At 43.2% G+C, this 20,058-nt stretch overlaps 2 protein-coding genes across 9 annotated transcripts; both read left to right on the top strand.

The window, feature by feature from the left end:
* Nucleotides 1-1,736: 1,736 nt before the first annotated feature.
* LOC127599187 (tropomyosin alpha-1 chain) lies at nucleotides 1,737-11,506 on the top strand. 7 transcript variants are annotated; one of them, XM_052062933.1, is made up of 10 exons: nucleotides 1,738-1,985; nucleotides 2,087-2,212; nucleotides 4,961-5,094; nucleotides 6,188-6,305; nucleotides 6,378-6,448; nucleotides 6,550-6,625; nucleotides 6,720-6,782; nucleotides 7,068-7,137; nucleotides 7,626-7,704; nucleotides 10,987-11,506. In XM_052062933.1, exons 1-10 carry the CDS (start codon nucleotides 1,872-1,874, stop codon nucleotides 10,988-10,990), a joined length of 855 nt encoding a protein of 284 aa, XP_051918893.1. In that variant the 5' UTR covers nucleotides 1,738-1,871; the 3' UTR covers nucleotides 10,991-11,506. The 7 variants fall into 7 exon arrangements, with proteins under 7 accessions (XP_051918892.1, XP_051918894.1, XP_051918893.1 ...); XM_052062931.1 differs by lacking the exon at nucleotides 10,987-11,506 and adding an exon at nucleotides 8,349-8,684 and having other exon boundaries at nucleotides 1,739-1,985; XM_052062932.1 differs by lacking the exon at nucleotides 7,626-7,704 and having other exon boundaries at nucleotides 1,737-1,985.
* A 758-nt stretch (nucleotides 11,507-12,264) lies between these two features.
* On the top strand, nucleotides 12,265-19,989 carry fbxo22 (F-box protein 22). Of its 2 annotated transcripts, none has more exons than XM_052062913.1 (7): nucleotides 12,265-12,478; nucleotides 12,698-12,830; nucleotides 13,209-13,272; nucleotides 13,383-13,475; nucleotides 16,828-16,980; nucleotides 17,202-17,364; nucleotides 18,157-19,989. In XM_052062913.1, the coding sequence occupies exons 1-7, from the start codon at nucleotides 12,348-12,350 to the stop codon at nucleotides 18,548-18,550; spliced, it is 1,131 nt and encodes a 376-aa protein (XP_051918873.1). In that variant the 5' UTR covers nucleotides 12,265-12,347; the 3' UTR covers nucleotides 18,551-19,989. The 2 variants fall into 2 exon arrangements, with proteins under 2 accessions (XP_051918873.1, XP_051918872.1); XM_052062912.1 differs by having other exon boundaries at nucleotides 12,266-12,478; nucleotides 13,209-13,296.
* The last annotated feature ends 69 nt before the right edge of the window (nucleotides 19,990-20,058 follow it).

Here is a 20,058-nt window from a genome sequence, read left to right as displayed (position 1 = left end):
ATCAGTATTTAGAGACAAATTTCCGCTTATGTAGTTCACACCAGTTGTCAGCTACTTTTACCTCACCATGCAGCCGTCTTGGCCTGGGCTGAGTGTGTGTGTGTGTGTGTGTGTGTGTGCGTGTGTGTGTGCATGCGTGCGTGTGTCTGAGACAGCTGCAACGGTGCCAGTGATCCTGTGAACTATCAAATGGGCCCAAGGTGACGGGGGGGGGGGGGGGGGGGGGTGCTGTTGAAAAGCCGAAAGCCACTTCATCTAGTGTGGCCAATTGGAGAGCTGTGACTTTCCAACATGCATCAGCACAGAAAGCCACTCGGACAAGCTGGATGATGATCCTCGACAGGGAGAGCAAAGCCTAGCTGGTAGTAGCCAGGATGTTAAGTATGCCAGCCAAGGGCTTCCCCAATGATCCCTCGAACACAAACATAAAGTGTCACAAGCTAACCTGACACCTCCCTCGGAGGGGGAGTAACGTCCACGTGAGGCTTATTTAATCAGATAGATTTGCTTTGCGTGAATAACTCACATGCACAACATACTAGGACATAACTTTACATCTCCTGACTGTCTAATGGCTGAGTTGGCAGATAGATGGATACAGTATACAGTATATATGTAAATACTACTGTAAATAATACTGTCAATAAAAAAACCTAACTTGTTTTATACTGATATATATGTTTAAGTATAGCTTAAATAAATACCTATTTATCAAAAGGAGATAAAATGCCTTAGAACAGGGGTGTCAAACCCATTTTCGTTGGGGGCCACATTTTAGTGACCATTTCCCTTGGAGGGCCATTATGACTGAAATCATGTGAAGAAGTCAAGAATAGCAGTATATTCCACAATTGTTTAAGTTACTGTTATGAGGTTTATGGCAACAACAAAATGCATCATGGAAGTTACCGTGTATGATTTGCTTCTCACCTTATCTCTAAGGGAAAGTCCGGACAAACGGTGGAGGAAACTAATTTCGGCCACTTATATCCGGGGGATCTCGTTCTTTCAGTCACGACCTGTAGCTCGTGACCATAGGTGAGGGTTGGAACGTAGATCGACCGGTAAATTGAGAGCTTCGCCCTTCCGCTGAGCTCCTTCTTCACCACGACACACTGATACAAAGTCCGCATCACTGCCGAAGCTGCGCTATAGAGTAAAAATATAATGCATAATAAAGTCAAGAAATAATAATAGAATCATAACTAACTCAAAATTAAGAAGTACCGGTAAATGTAACGTTCTAACATTCACCGAGTTCCTTTGAATGTTTTCGGGAGTTGGATACTGCAAATACTGTACACCTGTGCTGGCTTCAGTTGCATACAGCTAATATTGAAGCGTTTGAGTTTATGTAACCAGTTTATATGTCCTGTGTTTATGGAAATAGGGTTTCGTGTATGAAATCACAGGTGGGGTGACATCACAAAAAGGGCGACGAATTAGGTCATTATTAACAGTTTGTTCATTTGTTCCTCGATGCTGCTGCGTGGAGGGGTGTTGGAAATAGGGCTGGACGTGTTGGTGGCGTAAGGAAGGAGGGAGGGGGTGACAGGTTGCTAGACTGACACCCATCCCCCATGTATGGTCACACAAGTGGTCAAATGTCTCGGCGGAGCGAATCGAGGAAGACTTTTGCAAAAAATAGGCCCCCTGGCGTGGCAAGCAGCTGCGGTTGTGTCCAAAAAGGTATTGGGTGTCTAGTAACCCGCCTGTCCGAAAAGACATATTTGACTCGTCACAACGTGGGCGAGCTTGCACTCCAGCTTGGCGTTCAGTGTGGTTCAGACGCTCCGACCCTCGCCCCTCGCCAACCATCTTTCGTCTCATTTGGTTATACGTGCAAAGCACCGACAGACACTTAAGCAGCCATGGATGCCATCAAGAAGAAGATGCAGATGCTCAAGCTCGACAAGGAGAACGCCTTGGACAGAGCTGAGCAGGCCGAGTCGGACAAGAAAGCGGCAGAGGACAGGAGCAAACAGGTTGGCATCCAATGCGGAGCGTTTACTCTGCTGCTTTATGCGCACGCTGTAGTGCATGTTAGTAAATGAGTAGAAATGATAAATCTCTCACTTTGTCCCAGCTTGAGGATGACCTGGTGGCACTTCAGAAGAAGCTCAAGTCAACAGAGGACGAATTGGACAAATACTCTGAAGCCTTGAAGGATGCCCAGGAAAAACTGGAGTTGGCTGAGAAGAAAGCCACAGACGTGAGTTCAGGCCTCACTCATGTGACCTTGAAATGACCTCCCTCTCAACACATAGCTCCCCTACATTAATGGCTAAACAATGCAATAATCAAGTAAAGACACCTGTGGGTAGAACGTTATATTTAGTGTGTCCTCCACATGGTAAGGTCACTGCTTACCACCTTCTTGAGTGCATTCTACAGTACTGGTGTAATGTTACACCAGACTGCTTCAACGTGATTTACCCGTGTGAACCTTGACAGATGTGTGCTTGTTCCAGTTGGCACAGGTCGTCTCCTTAATGTCCAGGCTCAGATTAAATTAGGAGTTTTCTGGCTACATCAAATAATAACAATGACAATTGTAGTTATACAACTCCCACTTTTGCGACAGCATGAATCTCAAGTGATTCAAAGCAATTTAAAATTAAGATATTATCTTTTGAATATAGTTTAAGATTTAATATAGTAAAAAGAACCCCAAAAGTAAGTCGTGGGGTGGCGTGGAGCTTTGGACAATAGGTACAAATCACCATTCAGATCCACATTCACAAATACGGACCGTTTACTGTCTGCAATGAACCATACAGAATATTGAAAAGGAACATTTTAAAATATAGTTTGAATTTTATCTGTCAGCCCTATTCATGGTCTCAGAATAAAAACACGTAGGTCCAGTTTACTCAGTCGGTTAGTTAGTTGGTCAAATTTTGAGTTAGTCAGTCAGTCCACAAGGAAATTAAATGGTCAGTTAGTTACTAAGTCAGTTAATTGGTTTCAAGTCAGTCGGTTAGTTTGTAAGTAAAAGGTAGTTATGTAGGAAATTACTCTGTGAGAGAGTGATAAGTTTTTCATTCATTCATTCATCTTCCGAGCCGCTTCATCCTCACTAGGGTCACGGGGGGTGCTGGAGCCTATCCCAGCTGTCTTCGGGCAGTAGGCGGGGGACACCCTGAATCGGTTGCCAGCCAATTACAGGGCACACAGAGACAAACAACCATCCACGCTCACACTCCCACCTAGGGACAGTTTAGATAATAATAATAATACATTTTATTTATAAGCGCCTTTCGAGACACCCAAGGACACTTTACAATAACAAAAAACAATACGGGTTGAGTGTTCAATGAGCCTGCCACGCATGTTTTTGGAATGTGGGAGGAAACTGGAGCACCCGGAGAAAACCCACACAGGCCCAGGGAGAACATGCAAACTCCACATAGGGAGGTCGGAGCTGGAATTGAACCCAGTACCTCTGCACTGTGAAGCCAACGTGCTAACCACTGGACTACCGGCCGCCCAGAGTGATAAGTCAGGTGGTGAAATAGTAATTTGGTCAATTAGCCAGTTTCGTCGGTTAAGTCGAAAAATCACAGTCAGTTATTTTCTCAATGAGTAAAGGGTTCCTCAGTAGGACAGCCAGTTAGCGGTTTCGTCAGTGAGTCAGCCACTCAATCAATTTGTTACTTAGTTTGTAAGTCAATTATTTAATTTACAAATCAATTCGGTTGTAAATTAGTCAGTCAGTTTTTTTTTCTGAGTGAGTGATTTTATCAATCAGTTACTCAGTCTTTTTTGACTTTGTCAGTTCGCTCTTTAGTGTGTGAGTTAATTAATTGGTCAGTGTCACTTAATTTCTCAGTCAGTTAAAAAACATATAACTACAACACCGAAAACGATAATAATAATAATAATAATAATAATAATAATAATAATAATAATAATAGTATTTACAAATTCCAAAGCGCGAATATAGCTTGCTTGTTTACATTTTTGAAATACTGTAATCAGTTTTTGGGTTAGCTCAATTTTCCAGTTGGGGGTGAACACTTTAATCGTTCCTTAATTAAGTCCCTGTAAGTTAAAAAATACATATAAAAGACAATATTATTTTATAATAAACCATCTAAATCCATACACTTCATATTTTACATGTTTTAATTTCGTTGATGCCTGAAATAATTTCCGTGGGAAGAGAGTCACTTCCGGGTTTGATGGCACGTCCCAATCCTCATCAACACTTGATTAAAGTGAGGGTGGGGGCAGGGATCAAACGCGCCGCATCTCGCCCAGTGTCCAACGGCGGCGCCTAAGAAGAACGAGACTAGCTTAGCCGGAACGGAACAAACACCAGTCGGGGCTCAAATATGGCCGGTGGAAGCTCCTTGGAAGCGGTAAAGAAGAAAATCAAGTCGCTACAAGAGCAGGCGGATGCGGCGGAGGACCGGGCTGCCTTCCTCCAGCGGGAACTCAACCTGGAGAGGAGCGCAAGGGAAGCAGTAAGCCGACGCTAATGATTTAAGACAATTAGTGTTGAGGCTGCCGACGGCATTAGGCGTAAGTCTGGTCAAAAAGCGTGGCGGCTAGGCCCAGACAGCGCTTCATGTACTGGATGTCCTCACTTGTGTTTTGGGCCCCCCACCCTCTAACCATTAGCGTAGAAAACGCCCGGTAACGAGTACGCTAGCTTGACGACGGGTTCCTCCTTGTTCATGTCCCCACGAGCAACACAGGGCGCCCCCCACGCCCCAAGTAGCCTAAACAGTCATCACTTAGGATCATCACCTGCTTGGCTCAATTACAGACTTTAAATGAAACTCTGCGAAAAGAATCCACTGTGTCACTCGACCCCCACCCTTCCTTTCTGCATCCCTCACCACGCCCAAGATTTGCTTGGATGCTGCAAAGTCGCGCAGGGCATTAAAACAAAACAAAACAAAATAGCTCTTATGCAAATCCACTTGACTGATTGACTCACTTGCCCTTCCAGGCAGAGGGTGATGTCGCTTCCCTGAACAGGCGCATCCAACTGGTTGAGGAGGAGTTGGATCGTGCACAGGAGCGTCTGGCTACGGCTCTGACCAAGCTGGAGGAGGCTGAGAAGGCTGCTGATGAGAGCGAGAGGTGCATGCACACTCCTTCGCTCCATTTAAAAATGAGAGCTGAAATACAGTTTCAACAACACCCACATGAGTTTGCTTTCAGAGCCTGTCAGAAAATAGAAACTTTGAGTTTTGTGTTGAGAGGTCACTTGTAAATCACATATGCCATGCTGCATCAACAAATACACAATACGATCTAAAATTGTGGCAATAAATCATGCCTTTAAAAAAAAAAAAAACAAGCCCCTATTTGCCGTATTTTGGTTAGTTCTTGACATAGCCTGTTGCAAGATCACTCCCAAGCATCTGTCTCGGCGATACCACTTGTGGCTCTGAGTCCTGGCTCTGAATCCATAGCCTCAAGAATGGGGCACCTTTTTTTCTAGTCCTCCACGAACCATTAAGCAGGGAGGGATAAAAGTCGCCGTACTTAACAGTTTTGCTACAACAACTTTTCCATCCTGATATTGCATCCTTTCTTCAGTTGCTTTTTATTCTCATTGCATCCTTACTTCCATCCCGCCTTCAGTAAAGCATACATTTTTGTGCCCTCCTTCCTTTCTGACATCTTGCCACATTCATCAATCTCAAACTTGTACGCTTAAGAGTTCATTTTTATTCTTGCATCCTTATCTCCATCCTTTCACTCATAGCCACTTTCTTGCTTGGATTGTTCCCGTCTTCCCTCCCTTGATTCCTTCTTCCTTTCTTACTTTAAAACTCACATTTTATTTTTGCATTCCCACCTCCTTCCTTTGCTTGATTCAACTTTTTTTTTGCCTTCTGTCTCTTCCTCCGGCACTTTTTATAATTCATGCATTGCTTTTCTGCTTTCTTTTGAGCTTAATCTGCTTTTGTTTTCTGACAACATGCCCCCCCCTTTTTTTAAGTCCCACTGAATGGTATTTTGATATAACAATTTGTAGTCATGCCACACAAGAAGGCATGCTCTGTTACCAGTGTAATTATAGTTTTTTTCATTTGATTATTAATGGCCAAGAATTGTTTTTGATGGTCTTCTGGAGTTTGTGCCAAGTAGCATTGTTTTGTGTGCGTCCAAAAGTTTTTGTAACTTCCCTTTGGAAATAACCAAATTACCAATTATGTCCCCTCAGAGGCATGAAAGTCATTGAGAACAGGGCGATGAAAGATGAGGAGAAAATGGAGCTGCAGGAGATTCAGCTGAAGGAGGCCAAGCACATTGCTGAGGAGGCTGACCGCAAATACGAGGAGGCGAGTTTCTTAGCTGGAGGACCTCTGGAAGACTTTGAAATGTTCTGACTCGTACTGCGTGTTTGACTTCAGGTGGCCCGTAAGCTTGTGATCATCGAGAGTGATTTGGAACGTACAGAGGAGCGCGCTGAACTCTCTGAGAGGTAAGAACCTCACAATTAAAAAAAAAATACTCATCATTCTTGGATACAGCGTTGGTTCATGACTATCATACTATTTTCCAACCCAAACAATAAAACGACAGCAAATGCTCTGAGCTTGAGGAGGAACTGAAGACCGTACAGAACAACCTGAAGTCTTTGGAGGCTCAGGCAGAGAAGGTGAGCCAGCAGAACAGGAGAATGACGCAACATGACAGCGTTGAAGCTGTTTGTGAATTTGTGACACCATTTTTTTCTGTGCGTGCAACCACAGTACTCGCAAAAGGAGGACAAGTATGAGGAGGAGATCAAGGTTCTCACAGACAAGCTGAAGGAGGTGAGGAGGCATAGCTTTTTAGTAAATTGTTGAAGCACATTTTCAAATTGAGAAACTTTTCAATACTACCAAATTCTAACAACATATCGGAGTGATGTCTATTTTTTGGTGATATTTAATAAACTTTGCTTCTATTATCAAATGGCCTAATAAATAAGGAACCAAACATGGTCATCATGTTTCATTTCAGTTAGCAAATATGTTTCCTTGTTTTACAATGCTCTAAAATAAGCTGTTTTGAATAGTAGTTGCTCTCTTTCAACATATTTTTCCTACATCTTGCAGGCTGAGACCCGTGCTGAGTTTGCTGAGAGGTCAGTTGCCAAGCTTGAGAAGACCATCGATGACCTAGAAGGTACGAATCTCTTAATTTAAAATCTTACCGGGCACCCGAAGAAGCCGAATTTGTGTCTTACGATGGATTGTTTGAAATGTAATACAGTGTCAGATCATTTCATGCGGGCGTCGCATTCTTTAACGGTTTATCGCGGTTGGGGAATAAAAAAAGCGGGTGCGGCCGTGCTGTTATTCGCGTTGGCTGCGTTGCTCCTCAACGTGCTGCCTGTGTCCGGCATTCCAATCCGCTGGCTGTTTAAGGCCGGCAGGTGTCGGGCCGGACGCTTTCTCTGTGACTCCTTCAGAATCTGTCACTACCTCTGCAGCTGTTGCGTTTCTATTACTGTCCCGCTCCCTTTCATGGTTTCTTTCTTTCATTGCCTTTATTTATTTATTTTTTTGCCTTGGTTGTCTGACTTCATTTCATCCCCCCCCCTTTTTTTTCTTTTTCTTTTTTTTTTTGTCCCAATCCGATCCACCACCTTGGTAATAATTCCTCCACCGTAGACGAGCTGTATGCCCAGAAACTGAAGTACAAGGCCATCAGCGAGGAGCTGGACCACGCCCTCAACGACATGACATCAATGTAATTTCAGAGGATGCTTGTGTGTGTGTGCGTGCGTGCGAGCGCGCATGCTTGTGTGCATCCTTTTTAGTAGTCTACCCACACACAGAGCCTTTGACCACTGTAACAGAAAATGGTTTCTCCTTGTGGCATGTCTCAGTTTGGTCACAGAGTCTGTCGATTTGTTTTGTCAAAAAAAAAAGTACAGGTGCATCTCAATACATTTGCATGTGCACAACTTAATTTAATTCAGTAGTTCAATTCAAAATGTGAAACTTGAACATTTTATAGATTCACTACACGCGGGTTTTAACCTTTTTTTATGTTCAATAATTTTTAGGATCAGATAAATAATAGACAAGGAAAAAAATCGAAATGAGTTTTCAGATAGAGATGAAGTGGGAATTATCGTAGAATGTTGAATCCATCTTCGTGTCCCTTTTTGAAAGAATTACTGAAATGAACTATTCTGCAACTGCATAATATATTGCTATGCACCTGTATGTCTACTAACTACATATAGTTTATAGTATACATTGCAGTTTTTAGTTGAGGATCTCGAAGTGCAACAATTTCCCTTCCTCACGCTTGCATCCTATTTCTCCAGTCTGCATGCTCATTCTTCACTTTTCGTCACTCTTTCTTCAACCTTTTTCCTCCTACAGCTAAATGTGTGCATCTCGGAAGCCATACGCTGGTTGGTCATCTCTCTGTGCAGCGCTGCGCCAATTTACTGACTTCTGCCCTCTCTGTACTGTCCTCGATTGCCACTTTCTGTGCTCGTTGGGCCACTGCTGCTGCTACCACCGCCCACCTCTCATGCACACCTTTTCAAGCCGTTTTACGTTGCTGTAAAATAAAACTTCTTCCATCTCTTGTCAGCCCTTTTCCCCTGTTTCCCTCACATTCATTTGTCCAATTTTATTCAAGCATTGTTTTTCTCTGTGTTTTAATTTATTTTGTCGAGTAGCTTTTGAATAAACTCTAAAGCTCCTCTCCCATTCACTGTTCCCCGTTTCTGTGTGGGAGGACTATTATTTTGAATAGGACTTCAGTTGGGGTGTGAAGTCTTAAACAGTGGAGCCTTTAAGGTAGAATACAAAACAAATCTTGCCTCCAAACATTCTTTGTAAAGAGTTAGTCGGTGTTAATAGTGAAACATACTGTATATATTTTTTAAAAATCCTCAATTTACTGGAAATACTGAGGCTTGACTGACAAACGCATCTTTTTATGAATTTGGGGTCCTTTAATCAAAGGTATAATGTTGTTCTGTCAAAATACACGAAAGAGAATTAAAGCATCCTTAGCAGCTACTTGTTACGCCCTGGTTTAAGTTGGAGCTTTTGGGTGCTGGTTCTGTCTCATGCAAATGCTAACTACTCATACTTGATTTGCACGAGCACTCTGGTTGAAATTAGCGCTTGTGATGAAGCAAACACTCACCTAGTGTTGCCAACTTAGGTGCTATATTGAGCAATTTTTCTTTCACATCTCGTGACTCTTAAAAATGTTTTGCAAAAGGACTAACCACCAAGTACTTTTGTGGTGTTTTTTGATATTTCTTGAGATTCGGGTACTCTACAGAGCTGGAGACTTTTCACTCTTTGGATGAGATCCAGACTGAAAATGAATGTCTCTTGTGTAGAGCCACCATTGGCTAATTTCACCATATCACTTTCCGTTCACTCAGAGGCAAAGTAATTCTCGGTGGATTACTTTTGGAAATTAGCCCCGCTGTTACATAATAGTATAAATGATGTGAAGAATGACTCGCAGACGTATTTATAGAAATAGGACGATAACTAAAGATTTGGTTGGTTGTTGGATTTCACGTGTTGGTTGCTCAGGCACTTGAACGAGCTCACTACTTGTATCCAATCATTTAAGTCAGACGTCCCAGACTGCACTCTTATGTTTTGGCAAAATATTTGCGCTCCCTTTCACGAAACAAAATGTATTGAACATAATGATTGCTTTCATTGACGAGTTCAGTATGTTGTAAAATGTGTTGGCTGGCTCAAAAGGACCAAAAGGTTCATGATGCTACAAACTACTAACTGACCTCTGCCGTGGTATTGCCTTCTGCTACTAACCTGCCTTCTGTCTCCTCTTTCTCTCTCACTTGCCTTCCAACTGTCAAGACCACCTTTACAAGCAGGTTGAGAAAAATCGTCTTCTCACCAACGAGCTACGTATAGCCTTAAACGAGGCGTGAGGCCGTCCTCTTTACCTTCTTCACAAATGTCCAAATACTTTGATGCAATGTGCATATTCAACTGGCTCTGGTGCACAGATTCAATCAATGGGTGCTTTCAAACGGCAGGAGAAAAAAAAAACATGTTTTGGAGGTGTATCGTTATGCATGCTTCATGTTGAGTTGTTGGCGGAAGGAAGGTCAGACATACTGGAAAATAATCAATGCGTCTGATATTTGTTTTTCTCAGTTACTGTCAGGGCTGTGGCACATTCATTCATTAGGATCTGTACTACTGCTACTTGGCAGAAAGAATCTGATAATCCCATGGTTGCAAAACAAACAACCCCACTGTTGTTTGAATTGAAGCGTTTCTTTTATGTGCTACATGTTTTCTTGGAGGAAGGGCCTATGCTAAGTAAGTAAAATGCCTAGAACAGAAATTCAATACGAACGATTTAGGTGCGCTCGCTCTTTGAACCCACGGACAACTCGGAACATACTCCGAAAATTGAAGTTGTTCTTCTTGTTGTTGTTTCACTCTAAACCAGCAGGGGTCAGTGCAATGTGTTTCAAAACTGTTGCCCCCTTGTCAACAAATGAAAAAAACAATGCTTCTGCTGACTGTTGTTAAGGAATTCCAATATGGACTTCCCACTCCTGGTGTTCCTTGGCCTAGGCTCAAAATTCAAAGAAAGAGACATTGGCACATGGTTGCAACGACTGTATACCCTTCTCATAGTTTGGGAAATCTAGTTGTAGTTCTACGTCAACTGTACGTGAATACTGGAACTACTCAACCAGGCTTGTATGATCTCCCCAAAATAAGTCGTCCAACTAGAAAGGGTGCTACTAATGGGTTTGATTCACAAAGTGGATGATGGGCTTTCATCAGTACACGTAAATTCAATGTGTTAACTTTTAACACTGTGTTTTTGATTTTCTAATTGTCCCAATTTATTCGATACTAACCCCTGTGGTTTCCACTTGGTTTTTAACCACATTGTCGAATAGTATGTTTGGTATAATCCTGACTAGAGCTTCCCTTTTGTGTATGCAATGTTGTGCTCAAGCGGGTTTTAACTGCTGCCATGCTATATTAACAGATAAACTTGTTCGTGCTAAGCAAGAGGACCAGAGTCTAAAGCAGTTGATGGATCAGACTCTAAGGGAGATCTGTAACATTTGACCTCCAACATCATGACTGGCTCCAGCAGAACATGGCTGCCGTAAACACAACACACACATTTCTGTCTCTTCAGACCTCATTATGATACAAGCTAACTGTAGATGAGCTCTGTAACTGCACAGCATTCACTGCATGTCTTCATTTGTTCAGAAAATAAGCACTTTTTTTCAGGGAAAAACACATCACGTGATCACCAGATACAATTGCGTCAAGGAACCTGTTGAGTACTTTTGGAGTTGCCTGTTTTTTTTTTCTGGTAAACAAATCTATGACATTGTCTGGTTTTTCCCCTCCTCCACTTGGTATTAGCACAGTTCGCTGAATGTACACCGTTTTTGCACACCGAACTCACTTTTTTTGTTTTGTTTAGATGATTTCTGTCATACCAATTTTATGATCATGGAAATGTTAAGATCATGAATAAAATGTTAAATCAAGTATATCTCTAAGTCTGGCTTTATTTGAAGGGTGAGTGTGTTCCTGTGCACATTTCACTTGAGCAATACTATGAATTGTACGTACTGACAATCAGGCCGAAATTTTAATATTTTTTCTTCCTTCTGATCAAAGACGGGAATAGCCCTATTGATAATTCTAGAGAGTGGGGGGTGTGGTGAGTGATTTTCCTTACGTTATCTGAGTGAGTGAGCAAAAGATTTAAATCGCGGTGGTAACGCTTGACAGGACAATTGGAATGTGTTTCAACATTTAATCGATAGTCTTGATTTAAGGTCCACATCTAGTCAGCAAAAACAATTCGGTCTACACTTGTTGAAGACTGACATACAGGCAATGCCCTCCACCCCGCTTGTCTAATATTTCTGCCCATTAGATGGACACATTTATTTTACTTCTGCGCCAAAACTACCTGTAGGCTTTGGGGCACTACTACTTGGGTCCGGGAGGGTACGAGTGTATGACACATGCCCACTAGTTTGTCGTGGTGGTCTTGCCAGCGCAGCGCAGTAGTTTGCAAGTAAGGTTTGTATTAGGAAGTCCAAAATGACGGGTGAGTTCAGAGAGCGTAATCAGACTAAGATGGATATGAAGAATTAAAAAAATGCTCAAACTGCATTCCACACCGAATTAATAGTTTAGAGCAATAATTTAATGTTTTATCCTGACAAGTTGTAGCGTCACTTGCTGTCACCCAATTCCTCCTGGCCAACAGGAGGCAGTATTGTGTATTGGCTTTCCTCCCCGCAACAGTTCCGGGTCAAAACTCGACTGACGTGCAGGGCAGCGTTGTTCCCGAAATCCACGATTTGAGAGGGCAAAATGGACGATAATGCCGCTTTCGATTCATCGCCATCGGATAACAAGGCGACGTACGTCCTGAGCAACGTTGTGGAGGTCGTCGAGCGAATTCTTACTTTTGTTCCGACCAAATCTCTGCTACGAATCGCAAGGTAGGGAAACGTTTTCTTAACCTAGTATAAAACTCCACAGGCGCTCAACATGGCTGTTTCTGGGTAGTGAAAGTGTTACACTGTGAAATTAAACACTTCTATATTATTTTGCTGACGTCCATTTAAACGAAGTATGTTAATTTTAATCAGTCAGTTGTCAGCAGCGCTCGCTTCCTCGCTATTAATGCTTACGGAATGTTTGTGTGGGTTACTTCAAAGTGTGTGTAGGCTATGGAGCAATTGTGCCCGACGAGTGCTCAGAACTCAACAGCAGTTGACATGGGTTTCGGCCTGTGGTCCCTCCAGCACGGAGGTTCATGCCCTCTGCAACACCCTGGCTGAAGAGGTGGAGGTAATGGCTACAATTTAACACAAAGTATGTTGCTATACATTGTTAACTAAACAGCACGAGAGTAAGTTTAATGAGTTGAAGCGCTGCTGGTAAGCTTTGTCATTCAATGAAATAACTTCAAGGCACTACTCCCTATGTGGTACATTTGATTGGATCTGGTAGCCATTTTATTTACTGGTAAATGCACAAGATTACTGTGTATTATTCCTTCATCAAGACAAACAAGCTTCCTCTTATTTGGTGGCAAAATATATACAGATTACACTACTACAGAAAATGAATTCTAAATGAAAAGAAGAGTTCTAATGAGACACATATCTGCCTTGGTAAACCCCACTGAGTGATGTTTTAACTCTAGCTCTTGACTTGTATTTACAGAAAGTATTTCTCCTGCCCAAAACGGTCTTAGTGATGATGGACTGCGAGGCCTTCAAGCTTCCAGGTTACTGCTACAGACAGAAAAAATGTTTGTATTCAATCCTACAATATGTTTTGTTGCATGCTTGATAACTTTGGATGAGCTGTAAGTGATCCATTCTTTTTTTTTTAAAGCAAAGAGGAGCCGTCACAGCCCAGTTGAAAAGCTCATCCAAGTCTTCCCGAAAAATTGTGACATCATCGGCATTGCTAGTCCAGGAATTGTCTGTAAGTTTGCTTTCTCTTGCTCTGGAGATGCCAATCCTCACATTTTCAACTAAATTCGGCTGGCTAGGAGGCATGGTAACCTTACATGCATGGTCACATGATGCTTGACAATTAACTATAACAAAACGTTGCCAGCTAGTAGGCATTTTTACAAGGAAGACTGCGATGGCCGTCATTATTTTTGCCCTTGCTTGATTCATATGAAAGGAACCCTAGTGAGCAGGCATGATTACTTATTGCTCGGCAGAGTTATTTGGACCATCATTTGTGCTCCCGTGTTATCAATGTAAGACTTCAGAACTCAAGCAAAAAGTCAGCCAGTTAGCAGGTATATAGTCAATTGTTGCAGAGTAGGCTTTGTTTGTTGGACACTCGGAGTTCCCCAACCTTATTTCTATTAAACCTGGAAACCAAGATTAAAAACTCAGCCAGCTAACAGGCAGAGGCACTTGTTACTAGGCAATATTTGTTGCACACCATTATTGATATTCCCCTCTTTATTCTGGAAGAACTTAAGATGGCTAGCGGACAAGGTTGCTTGTTAATAGAGAGAGTTTTTTTTTTAGGTTGGGGCCTAAAATCAGTATCATTTGTACTGAGGCGTTATTGATACAAAACATCTTCTCCTTTCGGCTTGTCCCTCTTCAGGGGTTGCCACAGCGAGTCATTAATTTCCATCTTTTCCCGTTCTCTGCATCCTCTACTCTGATTCCAACTACCTGCATGTCTTCCCTCATGGCATCCATGGATCTCCTCTTTGGCCTTCCTCTCTGTCTCCTACCTGGTAGCTCCATCGCTAACATTCTCCTACCAATGTATCCACTGTCCCTCCTCTGTACATGTCCAAACCATTCCGGCTGTCCTCTCTAACTTTTTCTCCAAACTTTCCTGTCTGAGTTGTCCCTCTGATGACCTCATTTCTGATCCTGTCCATTCTTGTCACTCCTAAGGAGAAACTCAGCCACCTCTAACTCTGCCTCCTGTCTTTTGCCAATCGCTAGTGCCTCTAGACCGTACATCGTGGCTGGTCTCACAACTGTTCTGTAAACTTTGCCCTCCACCTTAGCCGACACCGTTCTATCACAAATCACTCCTGACACTTTTCTCCAGCTGTTCCATCCTGCCTGCACTCTATTCTTCACTTCTCTTCCACGGTCTCCCCTGCTCTGCACTATTGATCCTAGGTACTTAAATTCCTGTACCTTCTCCACCTCTGCTCCCTGTAACCTCACCGTTCCACTGGTCTTCCTTTCATTTATGCACATGTACTCTGTCTTACCACGACTGACCTTAATTCCTCTTGTCTCTCGTGCAAACCTTCACCTTTCTAGGATTTCTTGTAGCTGCTGCCTACTCTCACTACAGACCACAATGTCATCTGCAAACATCATAGTCCAGGGCGACTCCTGTCTGACCTCATCTGTCAATCTATCCATCACCATAGCAAACAAGAAGGGGCTCAGGGCCGATCCTTGATGCAGTCCTACCTCCACCTTGAAGTCTTCTGTCCGTCCAACTGCACACCTCACCAGTGTTGTACTATTCTCATACATGTCCTGAACCAACCTAACGTACTTCTCCGCAACCCCCGACTTCCTCATACAGAACCACAATTCCTCTCTTGGCACCCTGTCATAAGCCTTCTCTAAATCTACAAATACGCATTGCAGCTTCCTACCTTCCCCGTACTTCTCCATCAGGGCAAATACAGTAACTAGGCATATCTTGGAACATGACTTTCCGTGCAAGCCCTCCTCACAAACTTCAGTGCAGCTGGATGTACTTAGAGTTGAGTTCTCCTCAGCTTGCTCCCCGCCATCACTCTCGGAAGTCACTGGATCTTTTTCCATCCAGGGAGGCGGACCATCATGGAGAGCTGAGATGTGACGATCGCTGTCACACTCTGAACAGCGAATTAGTGTCTTACAGTCTTTGGCTCTGTGGTTTGTAGGCATATAACACATAATTAAAATAAAACTTGAGCAAGCTTGGAGCAGGCATGGTCCCTTGTTGCAAGGCAGAATTCGTTGAGCACCATCATCTGTGCTCCTGCCTTATTCGAATACAATTCCAGTCAGCTAGTGGTTTTGTGCACTCATTAACCGGCGGTTTTTAAGGGGGCGTTGTCATTTGTGCCCCCAGACTCTTCATGTCATGCTTTTAAACTACAATAATAAATATTGCACAGTTTATCTGTTGCTAGGCAGAGATTTGGGTACCCTCATTTCTGTCTCCACCCCCCCACCCCCCACCCCCGAAAAAACCAAACAAACAAATGAAGGGAAAAACACCAGTCACGCCGTCTATGGGATTTCCTTGACAACAGCAGGCTCTCCAAATAGCAGAGAGAGGATATCAAATTCTACGGTAGAATAATGCACACCTTTCAGGCAACTTTAGAAGAGGAATCGCCCGCTTTCCTGCAGACGGCTCAGCATTAATCATGCTACTGGTGCTGAGTCAAAAGAAGGGCTGCCTTCTTTCGGCCATCCTTTCCTTCCCCTGATAGATGGCCTCGTCTGTGGCGCCCCGCGCTTGTCATTTCTTCACATAATCACAACCCTGCAGAGAAGTGACTCTCCATCAGGCGGGGGCTCTCCTCGGCGTGGATGATGGCTGGTCAGGCTGCCGTCGTCGATCAGGCCTTATGGTGGCCCCGGCTGTTTGCCGTGACGCTCATTTATTGGATATATTGCTGCTGGGATGGGAGGGGGTTCAGCGCGGGGTCGTCGTGGCTCTAATTCAATTGGAGGAAATCTGTGATTGGATTATCTATGGCAATGTATGAAAGCTGCAATGACATGTAATAGGTTTCCTTGTAGCCTGAAGTACAAGTTATTTATGCATGTTGGTTACGGACTGCAGGCAATTTGAAAAATGACCCACGGAGTGCAGCGTGCGGGACAAATGAAACATCATTATGTGAAATGTTTTCTGTAATGTACGCTTTCTTTCAAACATCAGCAATGTATAGATTACGTGACTAATTTGCCGAATCTGGAAGACGATATGTTTTTAACGCGTGTGAGCTCTAACGTACTGGGTTTTTCACTTGGGGGACACTCTATGTTGAGGTGCAACTAAAATCTATTAAGATTTTTACTTATTTTACTGCGCGTAATGAGCCCCATGGTCATTAGCGACATGAGCCTAGTTGACATTTTTCAGTAAATTAAAAATTAATTACTCACATTCATGAGGTCTGCTGGGTTCCGTACTTGGAAGGCCATTGATTTGAGGTGCCAACGTTGAGAAATTCGTACAATTCATTTTAAACACTGGTTAACACAATTTTTGTTCAGTCTGATTGCTGTTTTTCACTCCTTTTGTGTGTGTGCGTGTGTGTTTTCAGTAACCCCGACTGGTTCTCCCTCCAGACCTCCCGAGGAGCATCAGGAAGGAGAGGCCGGATTTGCTCTCATGTTTCCAAGCATGGAGGGCGTCCACATCAGGCCTTTTCATTTCTGCCAAAAGTCCCTCTCACCAAGCACTCTAAAAGAAGCAGGTGAGTGTACGTTCGCCGTCAATGTCAAGCAGTTGTTAAGAGACACAAACTTAAAATCAACATCATTGTCCTTTCAACAATACACATGCATAATTTCACAACAACATAGTAAACACTGCTCCTTCATATTGGATTTCATCTTTAACCTCAGCTGACCACTACAAACGTAGCATCATCTCCCGAAGTGTATTGAATTTTGTTTAATGGGCTTGTGCCAACAGGACTCATCGACAACCCCGAGTTAAGGGTGGTCCTCCTGTTTGTCTATGATGCGTACAAATCTGGAGGAGCGCGTTTCCTTGGCCAAATCCTGGAGCCTCTGGCCAAGAGCAAAGCTCTCATCGCAGGGGGACTTGTAGAAAGCGTCTTTCCCACCAGCCTCTGGTAAGAAACAACGAGCAAATCTCTGCTCACGTCGTGCCAAACGGCCTATATTTACAGAAATAGCCAGCCATTCGTTCGTTCGGGGAAGGCCTTTAATTGTACAATGCATTATCCAAAATATGATATCATTGGAATCAGGTGGAATCCTCATACCTTTTCAGTACCAGCCAATTCTAGACACCATAATTGTTGTTTTTTGTTTTTTTTACATTGGAAAATTAGAAAAAAATAAGTATCTGGGTTTGAATGTGTGGAGTGTGAAAAGACAGAGAGATATAAATATGTCTTTGGGAGTGAATGAGTTAAAACTCATCACTTTACAGGAGATCCCCAAAATAGCTTGTTTGTTGAACCATTAATCAAAGAGAGTAAGCCATTTTCAATACTTAGAAGTGGTCAATAATTTGTAAGAATAACACTGTAGCGGGTAGTAGCTTAACATTTGTGAATGGTTCTTCGTTAGACAAGTTCAGACTGTCTGCGAGGCCATGAAAGCATCTGAATGGGTTTGAATGAATGAGTTCAGAACAATTAAGAACCGTAGCGTATGTAGCAAGAGAGTTTGAGGCGAGACGACTATTGTAAAGGAATCGACGATGTTGTCGATCAATCGGCGTCGGTGATTACAAGATTCTGAAGTTGTTCACCCCCCAAGTACGTATATGTACACCGTCGGTTACAACTATTTGAGGAGATCCAGTGTGTAATATCACTTGCCAACGTTTGAAGTTGATAAGCTCAAGCAGGTTGGTTGTATTCTTGCACCTTTGACAACATTCCCACTCTTTGTAGTTGTAGCCGGGGTGCTTACGGCGTGGTGGGCCTGGCACTCAGCGGCCCCAAAGTGCAGGGCGCCTCGGTGCTCTTGGACCAGGACGTCAGCAACCCCAAAGCGGCCGAAGCCACCATCCGCAGGCTGAAAGCCGCCAAAATCCCCGAGAGGAACACCCTGGGCTTCATGTTTGCGTGCGTGGGCCGAGGGCAGAATTACTACAATAACCAGAGCAACGTGGAGGCCGACGCCTTCCAAAAGGTCTTCCCTGGAGTTCCGCTGTTCGGCCTTTTCGGCAACGGTGAGATCGGCTGCGACCGCATCGTCAAAGATGACTACACGCTGTGCGACACCGACACAGACGGTCTGCAGCACGAGTACACCACGGTCATGACGCTGGTCCATTTGGGTTGATTGATTAAAAACGAACAATTGAGCTGGAAAGCATTGCCGTTGACCCTTCAGCTGTCATTTTAATGGCAACTGCCGGGACTCCATTGCTTCCCTCTTAACAGTTACAATAGCTTAACATTGATCATCTCTTATCGTATCCTTCCGCGATGTAGCACTCTTGTAAAACATGTAAATATTTTGCTTAAACTTTTGCAAACATTTCAGTCAGATTTTGGGTCGCCTTACAGGGTTTTTGCTTTAAGAAAAAAGAAAAAAAAGAACCTTGAGCTATTGTTGAGTTTTAGAGTTGTAGTTTCTTATCTAGCAAAGGCACTTTTTCTTCCTGTAATGAGGAGACGTCACTTTCCTTTCGCAATGCCAAGGCAGTTTTGATACACCGTGTGAACAAAACTATTCGGACCTCTGCCCATTACACTTACAGGTATATCGTGTACCGGCATCCCGAAGAGCTCTTGTGTGAACTGAGGCTCTTTCACACTGCTGATTAAAAAAAGGCCAACTTTAGTCTTTTTCCTTGCCACTCCCATTCATACTGGGTGGCAACAAAGTTAACTTTGCAAATTTCCCTTTCTTGGGGAGCAACAGAGTTGGTTGGGATCTGTGTTTAAAGGAATTCTGCAGTGTCAGTACCAGGGAGGTGAAGTTTGATTTTTCTGTGAAACTTGCTCTCCCACTGTGTCTCCCCGCAAATATCTCACATGGGGTGAAGAGCTCGAGGTAAGTTCCTGGTAAATGCCTGATCTATTGTTTTAATGACTCTGATGCGGGGGGAAGCAACTGTGCACATGGCTAATAATCTTTTGTATTTCTTAAGGCATTTCATAAGCCTCGGCTTCTTCCATACCAAAAACCCTTCCTTCCTTACAGTGTTCACATGAGGCAACACCTTTCGTTGTTGTGTTTTGTGGACAGCTCTATCTGGTACAGCATTTTAAGTTTTTTTTTCTCCATCCTAAGGGGAGATTGGAGACGGACAAAATAGTAGGCATAAATGGCCCCCAAATAAGCAACTGTTTTGGTACTGCCAGAGTGTTGTAATGCCAGTAAAACTTTCCAAGGTTCAACAGGCTTCCTTGTGTAGTACGCTGACGTTTGCTGTGATCCTTATGTGGTGAAAGTGCAATTTCCACAAGTATGTATGATGCATTGTCACCTAAATATTGATATTAGCTGCTGCTGTCTTTTGAAGAGTTCCAATATTTTTGCTCAAGTATACTGTAACAACCCTTCTTTAACCCACCAGATGCTCCCATTAGGTATCTGTTGAGATTTAGTGCAAGAGCTGTAACGACCTGTTAACCGGGTGGGCAATCGGTTGCCTGCCACGCAATTCTAAAATAAGTAAAACAACACAGGGACTTTATGAGAAGCCCGCAAATGCTCAAGCTGTGCCAAGCACTAGTCTCAACAGATGACCCGTGAGTACAGTTTCCTTGGGGGGGAAAAATGTCTCATGTTGGTTTATTTTTGTGTGTGTTATTTTCATCTGGGTAGCAAGTGCACTTTTC

This window comes from Hippocampus zosterae, chromosome 4, assembly GCF_025434085.1.
Source record: "Hippocampus zosterae strain Florida chromosome 4, ASM2543408v3, whole genome shotgun sequence".
Lineage (NCBI taxonomy): Eukaryota > Metazoa > Chordata > Actinopteri > Syngnathiformes > Syngnathidae > Hippocampus > Hippocampus zosterae.
The sequence above is the reverse complement of the archived record's forward strand: the minus strand, read 5'-3'. Positions and strand labels throughout refer to the sequence as shown.